Source organism: Eurosta solidaginis, chromosome 4 (assembly GCF_040869045.1).
Source record: "Eurosta solidaginis isolate ZX-2024a chromosome 4, ASM4086904v1, whole genome shotgun sequence".
Taxonomy (NCBI): Eukaryota; Metazoa; Arthropoda; class Insecta; order Diptera; family Tephritidae; genus Eurosta; species Eurosta solidaginis.
Genome location: NC_090322.1, coordinates 142,864,472 through 142,880,648, shown reverse-complemented (window position 1 = coordinate 142,880,648; position 16,177 = coordinate 142,864,472). Strand labels below are relative to the sequence as shown.

The 16,177-nt window shown below is 36.7% G+C and overlaps 1 protein-coding gene across 6 annotated transcripts in view; it reads right to left on the bottom strand.

Moving 5' to 3' along the window:
- Positions 1 to 12,973, bottom strand: part of Vav (Vav guanine nucleotide exchange factor) — a 257,307-nt gene extending 244,334 nt beyond the window's left edge. For all 6 annotated transcript variants that reach the window (XR_010952942.1, XR_010952944.1, XR_010952943.1 and 3 more), the window contains exon 1: positions 11,672 to 12,973. Coding sequence is in view for 1 of the 6 variants with exons in the window: in XM_067783192.1 (XP_067639293.1) it covers positions 11,672 to 11,974 (303 nt within the window). In the remaining 5 variants the exon portion in view is untranslated. The remainder of the gene's footprint in view (positions 1 to 11,671) is intronic.
- Positions 12,974 to 16,177: the final 3,204 nt, after the last annotated feature.

The following is a 16,177-nucleotide window of genomic DNA, read 5'->3' as shown; positions in this document are numbered from 1 at the left end:
TATTCAACAGGAACTGTTTGGTCAGCATCTCATTTCTCTCCCTGATGGGGAGTATTCTCGCCTCATTATGCGATGGTGTTCTATGGACATAAGAAGACAGCCCGTGGCGATTCTGAGAGCAGTATTTTGGCAGGCCTGTAGTTTCTTCCAGTGGGTGATTTTTAGGCTTGGAGACCATATGGGTGACGCGTAGCACGTAATCGGCTGGCTAATTGCTTTGTATGTAGTCATGAGCGTTTCTTTATCTTTTCCCCAAGTACTGCCAGCGAGGGATTTGAGGATTTTGTTACGGCTCTGAATTTTCGGAACAATTGCGGATGCGTGCTCACCAAAATGTAGATCCTGATCAAACGTCACACCCAAGATTTTGGGGTGTAGGACAGTCGGTAGCGTAGTGCCATCGACGTGGATGTTCAAAATGGTCGACATTTGGGGCGTCCATGTTGTAAATAAGGTCGCGGAAGATTTAGTCGGTGATAATGCCAGGTTTCGCGAGGCGAAAAAACTGGAGAGATCAGGGAGGTAGCCGTTTATTTTATTGCATAGCGCATCGATCTTTGGGCCTGGGCCTGTGGCCATTATTGTGCAGTCATCGGCGTAGGAAACGATTGTGACTCCTTCCGGTGGTGAAGGTAGCTTAGATATGTAGAAATTAAACAAAAGTGGGGATAGGACACCACCCTGTGACACCCCCTGTTTAATTCTCCTTGGTTTTGATGTTTCGTTTCTAAATTGCACCGATGCCTGCCGACCACCCAGATAATTTGCGGTCCACCTTTTAAGACATGGGGGAAGGGTAGACCCTTCCAGGTCCTGCAGTAACGAGCCATGGTTGACCGTATCAAAAGCTTTTGATAGGTCTAGCGCTACGAGTACTGTTCTATGGTGGGTGTATTGATTTAAACCGCAATTTATCTGGGTGCTAATGGCATTTAGCGCGGTGGTAGTGCTATGGAGTTTTCTGGAGCCATGCTGATGAGGGGCTAGCTGCAAATTTGCTTGGAAATAAGGGAGCAAAATGGCTTCAAGCGTCTTTGCCACTGGCGATAGGAGAGATATCGGACGATACGACTCACCTATGTTAGCTGGTTTCCCAGGCTTTAGTAGCGGGACCACCTTGGCCATTTTCCATTTCTCAGGTATGACAAAGGTGGAAAGAGACAGATTGAAGACATGCGCTAAATATTTGAACCCCTCTTTCCCTAGGTTTTTAAGCATCGGCATGGCTATGCCGTCTGGGACCACTGCTTTGGATGGTTTAGCACGACCAATGGCGTCCTCAACCTCTTTAGCGGTGATGGTGATTGGTGACGCGCTGAATTTGTGTTTATGTGCGCGTCTATTGGCTCTCCGTCTATCTTTGTCGACCGTAGGATGCATTATATATTGTCGGCAGAAAGCGCTCGCGCATTTTTTCGCGTCCGACAGCACTTTGTCGCCAAAGGCGATGGAAACTTTGTCTTTGTGCTTAGTCGGATTCGATAGGGACTTTACGGTGGACCAAAGTTTACCCACACCGGTAGAGAGTTTACAACCTATTAGGTGCTCCTCCCATTTCGCCCGCTTGTGTTCATCCACAAGCAATCTGATGCGTTGGTTTATATCCCTTATTTGGGGGTCGCCTGGATCAAACTGTCTTATAAGGTCACGTTCTCTCGCTAAGTTTGCGGCCTCCGCCGGGAAGTGGGGCCGGATTTCGGGAATTCTCCCGGCGGGAATGAAATGTGCCGAGGCGGATTTAATGACCTTACGGAAGGCACTCTCCCCGTTTTTCGGTGACGATGAAGTCGGCGGTACGCTCGAGCGAAATAAGTATGGCCAGGTGGTCGGATGCCAATGTTACCATCGGCTGCCAGTTGACGCAGTTTACGAGTTCTGCGCTCACGATTGAGATATCTGGCGAACTGTGACAGCTTCCGACCATACGTGTGGGGCGCCTCCGTTTATTGTGCAGAACGTCGTTTCTTCTATTTGATCCGCCAACATCTCACCCCTACTGTCCGCCCGCAAGTTTGATTGCCATAGATCGTGATGGGCATTGAAATCGCCTAAGATAATGCGATTGTTGCCAGTGAGTAAGGCTCTGATATTAGGGCGGTATCGACTGGGGCAACAGGTGGCAGGAGGGATGTAGAAGTTGATGATTTCTAGGTTTGCATCGCCTGACCGGAAAGATAAGCCTTGACGTTCTAAGACACTGTGCCTGCGGTCGATATCGGTATCAAATATATGATATTGCACAGAGTGGTGTATGATAAACGCGAGGCCGCCTACATTTCCGCTCTCGCGGTCTTTCCTGTGGACATTATACCCAGAGCAGGTCTGCAATGCAGATCTTGCTGTGAGTTTAGTCTCTTGAATCGCAGCAATGCGGATGTTGTGCCGCTTCATGAAATCGACTATCTCCGTAATCTTCCCAGTTAGTCCATTAGAGTTTAACTGCAGAATTCTGAAGTGCATAAGGGGAGACGCCGCCACTCTGGGGGTAAGTGACGGGTGACTACGCTTGGGTTGTGGAAGGCCAGGACGCAATTGCTGTTGTGGCCCTGGGACTGGGCGTCCTTGGGCAAGCATTGGGGCACCCGGATGACTACGGGACGACCTTGGGCGTGAACAGCAAGGAGCCACAAAAGATTTATTAAAGTTACGTTGACGTCGGGTTTTGGGATCAAGCCCAGAACAACCTGTCCGATGCAACCATCCCTTACACGAGACACACTGAACAGAGTATAACCGTCCTAAAAAGATTTTTTTCCGGCAGATGCAGCAAAACCATTTCTCAGGACCGGGGTCAGGAGACGGACCCGGATTGGGTTCGATGCCTTCCCGGAGTAAGAGAATATGGAGCAGTCCTGCTGAAAGGAGCTGCTGGGAGGATGACAATTTGTGGGAGAGACGCAACAAATTAAATGGGGTTACCTTGGTCGGGAAAAATCCCGAGTCGCTCCGGTACATAGAACCGACTGCCTTGGGAAGCGCTTTGCTTCTATCTTGGGTTTCTTCTTATTTGAAGGAAAGAAAACAAAGAGTTATATTTAATAATTGTTGGTCTCGGTTCATAAACGTAACTTCTGGTGTTCCTCAAGGCAGCCATCTTGGTCCGGTTTTGTTACTGTTGTTCATTAATGACCTTCCTAGTGTTTTGAAGAGCTGCAAGCCGTTGATGTACGCTGATGATGTCAAACTTATAATGCCTATCCGCTCACCCGTGGATAGGGCAGGTCTTCAGGCTGATCTGAATAGTCTTGGTGACTGGTGTAATGTAAACGCCATGTCACTAAACCTACCTAAATGTAAGTTCATGTGTTTTACAAGGAAGTCCTTCCAATCCCATGATTATGTTATTGGCGACTATGTAATCAAGCAAGTCACTATTGATTTAGGCGTTACAATGGACCCAAAACTCGATTTTAAACTTCATATTGAATCTTGCGTGAATAGCGCTAAAGGTACTTTGGCTTTCGTTAAAAATTGGTCTAAAGAATTTAATGACCCATACGTTACAAAAACTCTTTTTATATCATTGGTCAGACCTACTTTGGAATATGCTTCAATAATTTGGAATCCGCGTTATCAGGTTCATTCTGACAAGCTGGAATCGGTCCAGAAACAATTTTTGCTTTTCGCTTTAAAACACTTACCATGGGATCCTTCTAAAAATCTTCCCTCCTATTGCAGCCGGTTAAAACTAATACAGCTGCCCACATTGCAGAGCCGCAGGGAGATGCTTGGTGTCTTATTTATTGTTAAATTAATAAGAGGGTCAATAAATAGTCCATTTTTGCTTGGAGAAATTAAGTTTAACTTTCCTATTAGGCCACCTAGACATTTTCAATCAATTTTTGTAGCTACATGCAGGTCGAATTATGAAATGTACGAACCACTTCACTGTTTATGTCGTGATTTTAATAAACACTGTAAAAATTTAGGCGTCTGCGACTCGTTTCTTGGTATTAAAAAATACCTTTTAACTACATTAAATTTGTAATTCGAAATGAAGCAAAGAACGCTAAACCGTTATATAGTTACTGTTCAACCCTCTGTTTCAAATTTGAAGTACCAGTTACTTGAAACTTGTTTGCAAAATTGCGTTGTGATCATTATTTTTATATGTATGCAATCAAATTTACTCTGTATAAATTCTATTCTGTATATATTTTATCTACTATTAATTTGCTTTATTGTCAATTTCATAAATTATTACATATTTACTAGCTCCTTCATGAGTACATTTTAACACATTTACAACATTTTAACTTTTGCTTACTTCTAAGTTTTTAATTGAAATTGTCAAGCGTTTAATTCAATACTGTTTAAATATTACTTTAAAATTGATGACTGCTTATGTTGTTTATATCGTGTATTACATCTGAGAATTAAGTGTCGGCATATTTGGTCTGTATAATTATTTAATTTGTAGACTGATAAATAAATAAATAAATAAATATCTAGCACTCCTATATTAATAGGGGCTAAGAGAAATGGGTGCGAGAACCCTTTTGATAAAATCATAAATGTATACCAGTGGGCCCAGTTAACCTTGTGCAGGTACAATTTCGGTTTTTGATGAACCTAAAAATTATAACATCAATATCATAAAACCTTAGAGCCAATAAATAGTGCATACAACCTTGGCAGCGTATGTATCAATCTATATGCACGGCTTTCGAGCAATCCCAAGCTGTAAATTATCGAATCGAGCTTCTAAACTTTTTGAAGCATCACAAATGCCTTCTAATCAATATATGTACCCTTAAAAAAGCTTCGACAATGTTGCTGCTTGATTTGGGCTTCCGCGTTTATGTAATTTGACACGGCAAAGGAGCTTTAACTACGATGAGTAGTAAAATTTTGTTGTAAATTGCCAAAGTGCCAAGATAACAATGAGCTCAACTTTACCAGCAGCTTAAATTCTCACTAAAGAATTAACCCTAAGCATAACAAATTGCAGGGTTAAAAGATGGTTAAGTTCAAGTGTATTTTAATCAAGCATTGAAAAATAGGTCCTTACAGAAACGTGGGTTGAAACCCTTGTGTATATTCTTCGTGTGACATTTGCAGACAGCGGACTGATTTTTTAAATACGGATATAGTGTGAAGAAAACTTTTGCCGACGCCATCTTATAAAGGAAAATTTTTTTTAAATTAAGATAAGTTTCAGACTTTTTTGACTTTTTTGATTTTTGTTGTCTTTTGTGTGTCCAGAAGTGGATTATAAATGTGTATGCATTTAATTGTCAATTTTTACTGTTCCTTGTTATTAATATCTAATTATTTGTTTTAATTTTGTAATTCAAAATGGAGGACGCTTCGGCGTCGGATGATGTTGGTGTAGGAGATGTGGAGGGTGGAGATCCTGGTGGTGGTGAGGTTAGGATTTTGGGTGAGGGAAATGAACTTATGGATGTTAGGGCTACTGCTGGGTCTCGATTTGACGATTTCAATTTAATGGAGGAGTTGATATCTAGTCCTTCTAGGAATGAGGTTGGTAGTAGAAAGATGAAAAGGAAAAAAATTAAGGCTGAAGTTAGAAGAAATGTTAAAAGGGCTGCAAAAAGTAGTAATATGCCTGCTCTTCAAGGCATGCTGGTACGGAAGGGTATGTTTCTATTGAATAAAAATGATGAAAACAACACTAATTGTTTTTCTGGTGGTCAGGGTGTTTCAACACACATAACCTCAAATCCATTTTCTGATGATAAAATGAAGGCTATGGAAAATGGTAGCGTAAATATTAATCGTGAAAGTTTTTTGGTTAAGGAAGCTAAAAAGCATATTGAAAATGAATTAATAAACATAACCTCAAAAGAAAAAATGGAAAATGGAGTATTGAATAATGATGGTGATAGTGGTGAAAATTGTTTGAATGTTGCCTTGAATTCAAATGGTGGAAATAGCGTGGCTACTCATAACCTTTTAAATAGTAATTTTGATAGGGGTGAATTGCTTGAGACAAATGATCGTAAACGTGAGGTAAGTTACTTTCCCTTAAATTATAATGGTTTGCCTGCTGTTTTGATTGATACTGCTAAGTCAAGTCTTTTTAAAAATATTAATGTTAAAAATGGACTTTATTTTTGGAATAAAATTAAGACTTTTGATATTGAACGCTTTACAAAATTGTTTTTGAAAATGTAGAAATGGCCAATGCTTGTTTAGATAACAAGGGTTTGTGGGAGAATAATATAAAGGCATTTATCCCTAAATCCTTTTTGCAGACGTGTGGTGTTGTAAGAAATATTCCGGAGGAGTTAACTGATGAGGAAATTTTCAAAAATATTGGTTCAGATATTAATGTAATTGGTGTTTCAAGGATTAAAAGAAGAGATAGGGATGATAAAACTAAATTTTTGCCAACAGAAACAATTAAGATTTTCTTTGAAGGGTGTAAACTTCCTTCTGAAATTACAATTTTCTATACTAATTTCAAAGTTCTACATTACTTTCGCCCAGCAAAGCAATGTTTTAACTGTGGTAGACTTGGCCATACTAAGTTATGTTGTAGGGCTAAAACTCGTTGCATATTATGTGGAATTGAGGGTAAGTGTGCTGAGAAATGTACAAATCCCAAGTGTATTCTCTGTGGTGATGGGAATCATGTATCTATCAACAGGAATTTATGTCCTAGGTGGCAAAAAGAGAAGGAGGTAATTGAGGTCATGACTATTAAAAAAATTAGTAAGAAAGAGACTTTTAATACATATGCTCAATTAAACAATTCAAATAGGTTTCAGTTGTTAGAGGACTTTGATGCTAATTTTCCAGAGTTACCGAGTGCTGAACCAAAGGTTCTGAATAATGATAATGAAATTAATAACAGATTGGTGAAGAAAAAGTATAGTAAAGTGGCTAAAATGCCTGTGCAAGTTGAGAAAGCGATTGAGGTCAAGAAAAGTTTTCCAAAAAGTTCGTTTGTTCCTTGTTATGAAAGGGCTGGTTGGACTAAGGTTTCAGATATAGATAAGATAAATGCTTTATGTGAAAGATTCCAATTAAATAGAGATGATCCTCTTATTTCGGTTATTGCTAATTTAAAATACAATGAGGGAGTTGAGTCACTGAAGAATAGAATGGAAAGGTTTAGAAATAATCATAATGGTAAGAGTCCTTCAATATAATTGTCAAAGTTTAAAAACGAATAAATCAAATATTGATATGTTTTTAAATCAAAATAATGTGGATATTGTAGTTTTGCAGGAGATTTTCTCCCATGATGAAAATGTAGTTGAACATAAATTAACTAATTTTAAACTAATTAAAAAAACTAGACCGGATGGTTATGGGATGGGATCGGTGCTTCTTCTTAAGCACATCAGATACCGCTCGCTAACCTCTGAGCGCCAATTCTTTGTTACTGCAATACGTCTTTGGAACTCGCTACCTACTAGTCTTCGACTCTTAAGTAATGCTCTGCACTTCAGAAAAGAGCTAACATCATTTTTTAACGACTCTTAAACTGGATCTCATATTGTTGTTGTTAAAATGTTCATTTCTAAGTCCTTTTCCTTTCTCTGTGTCTTCTTTCTTTGTTTGTTAAATACTATTCAATCTATAACCAGCCAAAGGTTATCATCACTACTGCTGTCTTTTAATATTTATTAACTACTTTTCTTTAGTTTTAAGATTTACATTTACATACATAAATATTTCACTATTGTCCGCTATATTTAATTTAATTTGATTAATCTAATTTATTATTATAAATGTTCAATTTTTATAGCTCATGCTATTCATGACTAGCACTGTTTAATAATTTGTCAAAATTGTTGTGCTAGGAACAAATTTTCAAATAAATACATACATACATACATGGTGGTGTTGCGACTGCTTTTAAGACAAATTTTAAGTTTTGTAGAGTTAAATATAACTAATACTGATTGTGATATCATTATTGCAAAAACAACAAATCTTACTCATAACTTGATGATTTGTTGTGTTTATCTTCAGCCTAATATCCCTAGCGCAGTTTTTGATTCTGGAATGTCAAAATTGATTGCCTTTTTAAACTCCCAATCAAATGTCTTATTGTTGGGGGATTTTAATGCTAGGCTAACTGGATGGGGTGAAAATTTGGATTCTTCCAAAGGTAAATTGCTCGTTAAAATATTGGAAAACTCATGTTTTAGATGTCTAAATGACGGGACCAAAACATATTATGTTAGCTCAATCTTGATGGATGAAGGGTATTCTAGTGTTCTGGATCTTTCTTTTACAAACATTTTGTCTGATGTAGAATGGAGTTGTAAACGTATGTATGTTGGAAATAGTCATCACTGTCCGATTATAATTGATATTGGGCATATTTCCAAATTTCCATCTCTTTTTGTGTCTAAAAATCTACTTGTGAAAGAAGTTTATGAGATTAAAAATATAGAAAATTTAGATGATTTAACAAATAAATTTGATAAGGCTAGAGAAAAGGCGTCTATTGATTTGGATCATTTTAAGCATATACCTAAAGTTTGGTGGGATAATGAATTGGAAAGGAAATATAGGATTCTAAATGCAGCTAGGTGTAAGGCAAGAAGGGTATCAAGAAGGGAGGATCTTGATGAGGCTTGTCGATTACTTGAGGACTGGAAGCAATGTGTTGAAGAGGCAAAAAAGAAAAGTTTTTTTGAGGCTGTAGAGTCGTTGAATTCTGAACCAAATACAAAAAAGGCATGGTTTCTTATTAACAATGTTAAGAATGTTGGGGCGAGTTCAGTTTCGTTGTGGCTGTCTGAAAATAATGCTCCATATTTGGAATTTTTAGGTAATCAAGTAGTTAATAAAGAAAGTCCGTCTCTTCATGTTATGTTGGATAGATTACCATTGTTACCATGTACTATGAATGTGGATTTTGATGCTAGTTTCATGGGTTTGAGTGAGATAATTGCTAAAAAAAAGTCGACTGCTGGTGGTGAAGATAAGATAACATATAAGATGTTGAATGCACTTAATCCTGAGACATTTTCTAACATGGCAAAGCTTTTGCAAGGTCATTTTGATCTTAATATTATTAAAGACTCATGGAGAATTTCAGTCGTGCCCATTCCTAAAGCTGGGGCGAATTTAAATGAGATTGGTAACTTTAGACCAATTTCCCTAATTTCGGTTGTGATAAAGAGTATAAATTTGGTTATTAAGGAGTTGTTAACTGATTTTGTTGAGAAAAATGGCATTGTTCCTAATAGAAGTTTTGCCTATAGAAAGCATAAATCCACAACGGTATGTCTTAATGAATGCCTTCAGGTTATTGGTATTGAAAAAAATAACAAAAAGAAGGTTTTTGTATGCAGCTTAGATTTATCGAATGCATATAACTGTGTAGATATAGTGAAGTTGATCGAAATACTTAATAACTGTGGTGTTGATCGTAAAGTTTTTAGCTGGATATATAATTTTCTTCACGGAAGAACATTAATATTAGGAAAAAATCAAATACGACATTGAAAATGGTTTGCCACAGGGTAGTATTTTATCGCCTATTCTTTTTAATTTATATACTGCAAAATTACATCTTCTAAGTGATGATAGTACTCATATTTTTCAATTTGCAGATGATTTTCTTATTGTCTCGGTTGGTAGGTCTCAAGATAGGGCTTTTGAAAATTTACAGGCAAAGGTTTTAGATTTTCAACAATCTTGTAATCAGTCGTGTTTAGATATTAATGTTACTAAGACAAAGTTTATGTATATGGCTAAAGGTAACAGAAATTCCCTTGCATTAAGGGTTGGAGAGAGTCAAATTGAACAAGTAGGTCAAATTAAATTTCTTGGCAGAGTTTTAAATTCGATTGGTTCTTTAAATGATCAAGTTATTAAGGTTAAGAGAGAGATAGTACAGGCAAATAACCTTGTTAAACGTTTAACTTCTATAAAAGCTGGTCTTTCTCATAAAGTTGCTATAAATATTTATAGGGCCTTTGTTAGATCAAAACAAGAGTATGGATGTACTACATGGGCAAATGCTCCAAGTGGTTACAATCTAAGGTTGTCTAGAGTTGTTAGTGATACCTTGAGAAGGTGTATAGGTGTGCCACCAAGTGCGTCAGTTCATAGTAGATTTGTGATTGCAAGTGAGCTGCCACCCTTATTTAGATCTAAATGGTTAACTGGTAAAGAGTTGGTTCAGCAGTGGATGAAAAATTCGGATCTAAGGGAATTGGTTGCTAATGGACCACAAGTTAATACCAGTTACAGCATAACTTATTATAAGTTCAAAAATATTTTTGATAGAATTATTACCACTGTAGGTTTCAATAAACATCCTAATCTTGTTTTTAAAAAGCATAGTCTTGTTGGGTGAAAAAAAAATTATTGGAATGTCCAGGTAAAGATGATGTATAATGAAATGAAAAATACGTTGATTGGAAATGGTTTTTATATCTTTTCTACGGATGCTTCTTGTTCTAGTGACTGTGTTGGGTGTGGTGTATATGATTTACAGAACAATGTGTTTTTTCTGATAGCTTATCAGCGTTGGAGGTGTTAGATAAGGTGTGTACTGACAATTTTATTGTAGCTGAAATTCATAACCTACTGTATCAGTTGCGTAAAAATTTAGTTACAGTTCATTTTATTTGGGTACCAGGTCATATGGGCATTGAATTTAATGAGAAAGCTGATATTGCTGCTAAAACTGCTGTGTTAGCGGGTCAGAATTTGGTTATTGGGCTTACTCCATATGAAGCGCTTTTGAGGATTAATGATGAAATTTGGAATGATTGGAATAGTGATTTCAGAAATTTAAGTCTTTCTGTAGGTAATCGTTTTGCGGAGGTTTTTAATGATGTTATCAAAATTCCGTGGTATAGAGACAAAAAGATTAATTTTAGTAGTATTGAGATTAAGCTTATTAATAGATTAATGATGGGTCATACTTATTGTAATTATTACCTTAGTAAGTTCAACACCAGGGTGTCCAGTCACTGTCTTTCCTGCAATTTTCCAGAAACGGCAGATCATATAATTTTTGATTGTTGTTTGTTTCAATCAAATCGAATTAACTATAATATTTTTAATAAATTTAACAGTCTCACTGAGTTATTGAGATCAAGGAATATAGGTTAATATAAAGAGTTAATAGACTTTCTTAAAACTATTAACAAGTTTGAACATAATAATATAATATGATAATAACTTTTGTATAAATGCATATACATCTTATTGTTGTTTCAAAAAAAAAAAATGTTTGAAATCTTGATAGTTTGTTAAACCTCATCTTGAGGAATGGCTAGGTGACAGTTGGATGCACTGTATACTTTGCCAGTATGGTATTTGCGGTGTTCAATGTTATGAAATGACATTAGCTTGCTGTCATTTGGCGGAATCGCAAACTGAGGGATGATCACACACACACATATTTAAGGATTGGAGATAAGAAACATCTAATTTGGATTACACGAAGTGAATTAATTGAAAGAAAACCTGGGAATTTTCAAATATATATTAATAATTTTGTGACTGGCGTGGTGCCAAAGGAAAAAACCAAAAAAATTAACTTTATACAAATAACAAAATTGAAAGATAACCTGGCAGTATAAGGGCTCTGCAAAGCACCTTGCCAACCGACGCTTGCGTTTGCGGTGTCAATTAAAACCAAAAAAAAAAAAAACCCTTGTGTATAAACTACTTGGATTATTTGAAGCGCTGAAAATCTTTAAGTTTTATTGTATTCAAAACTTACCTGAGCCATTTGAGGTTTGCGATTGAAGTCACTAGTGTCCATGCTATTGGCATCCAAATAAATAACCAAATTGCAAAGTAAGACACCATCGCGCAGTGTCAAAGCAAGGACGCGTATTTCTGAGTCTGGCCAATTAGCCTTGTGATCGGCTGGTAAAATTTTGCAACGCATCAACCAGGCAACACATTCGCGCCACAAATCATTGTTGCCACCAGCAGCAACACCTACACCACCGACTGCAGCACCACTTCCACTACCACCAACAGCACTGCTGCTACTATTACTATTGTTTGCCATGGCCATGTTTTTATCCGATTGCAAAGGGAAGGGAATATCAGCTACACTATTTTTGCTGCCAACGGAGACGCGAGTTTCTGATAAGCGTACTTCAATTTTTCGTTTTTTTTGTGTGACTTCAGATTAAGCCGAAATTCGTTCACATACACTTTTCTTGTGTTAATTTACTAGCGCGGGGGAATACGGAACATTTACTTCATATATGTATGTATGTATAGAAAAACACTTTAAATTCCTTTGCTGAAAGTTGAAATATGAAACTACTTTTATTTGCCTTTAGAATGTACCAGCAATGGCAGCCATATAAGCACACATTTATTGCACATAAACATATCCATACACACACGTTCAATGGGACACCCAAATATACACGCGGTCGTATGAAGGCTTGGAATTGTTTTAGGTACGCTTTCCACAAATCATTTGTATATTGTAAACAAGTATTACCTCACTATTTTGCTTATGATCATTCATTTAAATTAATAATACTTATATTTTACACTGCACACACTTTGTGCTCTTTAAATTGTTGTTGCTTTTGTTTGATTATTTATTATTGCCGTTCTTCTGCGATTGCATTTTTATTTTGTTGCTTTTATTTTTGTTGTAATGGGCGTGCATCAAAGCGTTTATGAAATCACACCAACAACACTTATGTGGCAGCTAATTCCATCCAAATTGTTTTTTTTTTCTCTTTACCAAGGACGCTCTCTACTCTTCCTTGCAAGGTTTTCTTTTCACTTTTACAATGTTACACAAATCACTTTTCATCATTAACTAAACTTGATTTTATTGTTAATTATGTTTCTTTTTTACAATCAAATTGTTTAAATAACTTGTACTCTTCCACCTCCAATCGATTTAATTCGTCCTTTGCAAAAGGACAACGAAAACAACTGGGGTCTCCTTGGGTCTGTCAAAAAGCAAAGCAAAAGAATTTGACACAAGTTGAAGCCGCAAGTGCTGCCATATTAGCCGTGTTTTTTTACACGCGTATACGTTTACAGCTCCGACCCATAAGCTGGAGACATTGGTGCTTTATCGGTAACCGTATCGGTAACCTTATAACAGTTGATTCGACCAACCTTATGAGAATCAATGCAATCGATTATTGGTGCCGCTAAGGTCGTAACCGTATCGTAGCCAACCAATTGGGTTTTGGTTTAAGCTGGAGACATTGGTGCTTTATCGGTAACCGTATCGGTAACCTTTTAACAGCTGATTCGACCAAACTTATGAGAATCAATGCAATCGATTATTGGTGCCGCTAAGGTCGTAACCGTATTGTAGCCAACCAATTGGGTTTTGGTTTACCGTCGTAACGATAAACAGCTGATTACGTTAGGGATACGGATACAGCGATACGACATACGGCACCAATGACTCCAGCTTTACCGTCGTAACGATAAACAGCTGATTACGTTAGCGATACGAATACAGCGATACGACATACGGCACCAATGACTCCGGCTATAAGCAGTTTTTCATATAGATCCCCTGCAAAAATTGTTGGATTACGTGTTCCATTTTCTTCATGTTGCAGTACTATAACCATTGTAAATTTTACCAAGTAGCGCAATTAACAGCTGATTGGTGAAAATTCGCACATTCACACGCACAGTTCTCGACCCAATTTCAAAAAAAACTTTAGATTATTTAATTCAAATTTTATAGTGAGATAATCCTTAAAAATTTATGTATACAGAATACATATGGCGTTTTTGTTGTTATTAAAACAATAGTTTTATTTATATTAAAGCTTTTATCATTTTTTTTTTTTTTAACTTTGAAAAATCTCCGAACACCATTCATTCATTATATGACATTCGACTGCCTAGTCCACTGCCTTCCACTCTATTCGCAACATAACCTCTACTTAAGCTGCCAAACTATATAGTATAGTAAACAATGACTATAACAATACTCCTTTGCAATGCGTTTGCGGACCACCATCAGCCGATCATTGCTCGTTTTTTAACGACAGTGATCACGACACGATGACGATCGAACAGAGTTGCCAAAAGTAAAATATTGCATGCAAATAACTAATAATAAAATTTTACTTTGGCAATTCTGATAAAATGCAACAGCGTACTGGTTTTATGTATACATATTAAAGTATGTATAGAGAAATATTAGTTTCTTTATTCACGCAAATGCTAAATAACATAAGAATATTCGTTGTATAAAATATAAAAGTTGTATTGCCCCTCTTCATTTACTTTCATTTTAAATTAAATTCACTTCAATAATTCTTTCCGACACAATTCCTCTTTAGTACTTTGGCATATGATCCTCTGTGGGTGCTCCATGGATTACTACAGTGAAAGTACTTTGGAAAGTACTCTCACGTATGTACTCTATGGAATACTCACAAACAAAGCGAGAGTGGGATCACCTACTTCTCTGCTAGGATATCGCAATGTTAATTGGAGCACATTTTTTGTATGAATACAGATTAGATTTGGAGCAGTTCTATACTCCCAAAGGAGTATTCCTTACATTATTTATAGAGTACTTGCGTTTTTTGAAGGGGATAAGTTTAACACATGCTTAAGGCCGCGGTACAATGACATTTTTCATATAGATGCGTTTAACACAAGCTTATGCATTCCAGTAACATCGCCACAATCAACCAAGATGTTGCGTTTGTAAATATGAAGGAACTTCAGACTTGGCAATCGAAGTTTATTACGCCTTGCCCATTCATATACAAAATTTCGCGAAGTACTGTTACAAACATTATCAATATACAACAAAAATACTTGCTAACATATTTTGTGTCGTAATCGATTGTTATATTGCAGCTTTTAATTGTGAAAAATGTTAGAAAATTTACCAACCAGTGGGAAAAATAATTTCACTGGCAAGGTATGCCAACACCTTAGCCAAATCAACTGTCAAATTCTTCTTCTTGTGCTTTGCTTGGAAAAAAATTTGGGAGGTGGCTACTTTTTATATCAGATGGCGCCAGTGTCGCTCATTCTACCGTTGTCCATAAAAATACGTGCAATCTACTCATTAAAGCCAAATTAAACTTCCTTAACCCCAACGCCATAGTCGTAACCATACCCATATCCATAACCATCTCAATGTGATCGATTAATGGTGCCTTAACCTAAAAATCGTGAAAATTTCATAAAAATGATGAAAGCGCAAAAAATTACAAACATATTCCACAAGAAATAAGTATCTTAGTCATAACGTATCCAAAACAATGAAGAAAATCTAAAAAAAGTTATTAAATTCACCAACTCAAATATTTTTAGGTTATGGATATGGCGAGAAACCAAAAACCAATTGATTGGCTATGGCGTTAGCGTTCCCTTCAAAAAACGCGAATAATCTATAAATAATGTAAGGAATACTCCTTTGGGAGTATAGGACTGCTCCAAATCTAATCTGTATTCATACAAAAAATGTGCTCCAATTAACATTGCGATGTCCTAGGAGAGGAGTAGGTGATTCCACTCTCGCTTTGTTTGTGAGTATTCCATAGAGTACATACGTGAGAGTACTTTCCAAAGTATTTTCACTGTAGTACTCCATGGAGCACCCACAGAGGATCATATGCCAAAGTACAAAAGAGGAATTGTGTCGGAAAGAATTATTGAAGTGAATTTAATTTAAAATGAAAGTAAATGAAGAGGGGCAATACAACTTTTATATTTTATACTACGAATATTCTTATGTTATTTAGCATTTGCGTGAATAAAGAAACTAATATAATACGCATACGAATACGTGAATAAAGAAACGAATATAATATGTATACATTAAACTAGTGCGCTGTGGCATTTTATCAGAGTTGCCAAAGTAAAATTTTATTATTAGTTATTTGCATGCAATATTTTACTTTTGGCAACTCTGTTCGATCGTCATCGTGTCGTGATCACTGTCGTTAAAAAACGAGCAATGATCGGCTTATGGTGGTCCGCAAACGCATTGCAAAGGAGTATTGTTAGAGTACTCCAACATGAAGAAAATGGAACACGTAATCAAACAAATTGTGCAGGGTTATGGTATGGCACCATTAATCGATTACATTCCTTTCATAAGGTAGGTTCGATCAGCTGATTTATCTGGTTATGGCTTTATGATTATAATCACCATTAATTCTCCCTTAAGGGTGGAGTCATTGGTGCCGTATGTCGTATCGCTGTATCCGTATCCCTAACGTAATCAGCTGTTTATCGTTACGACGGTAAA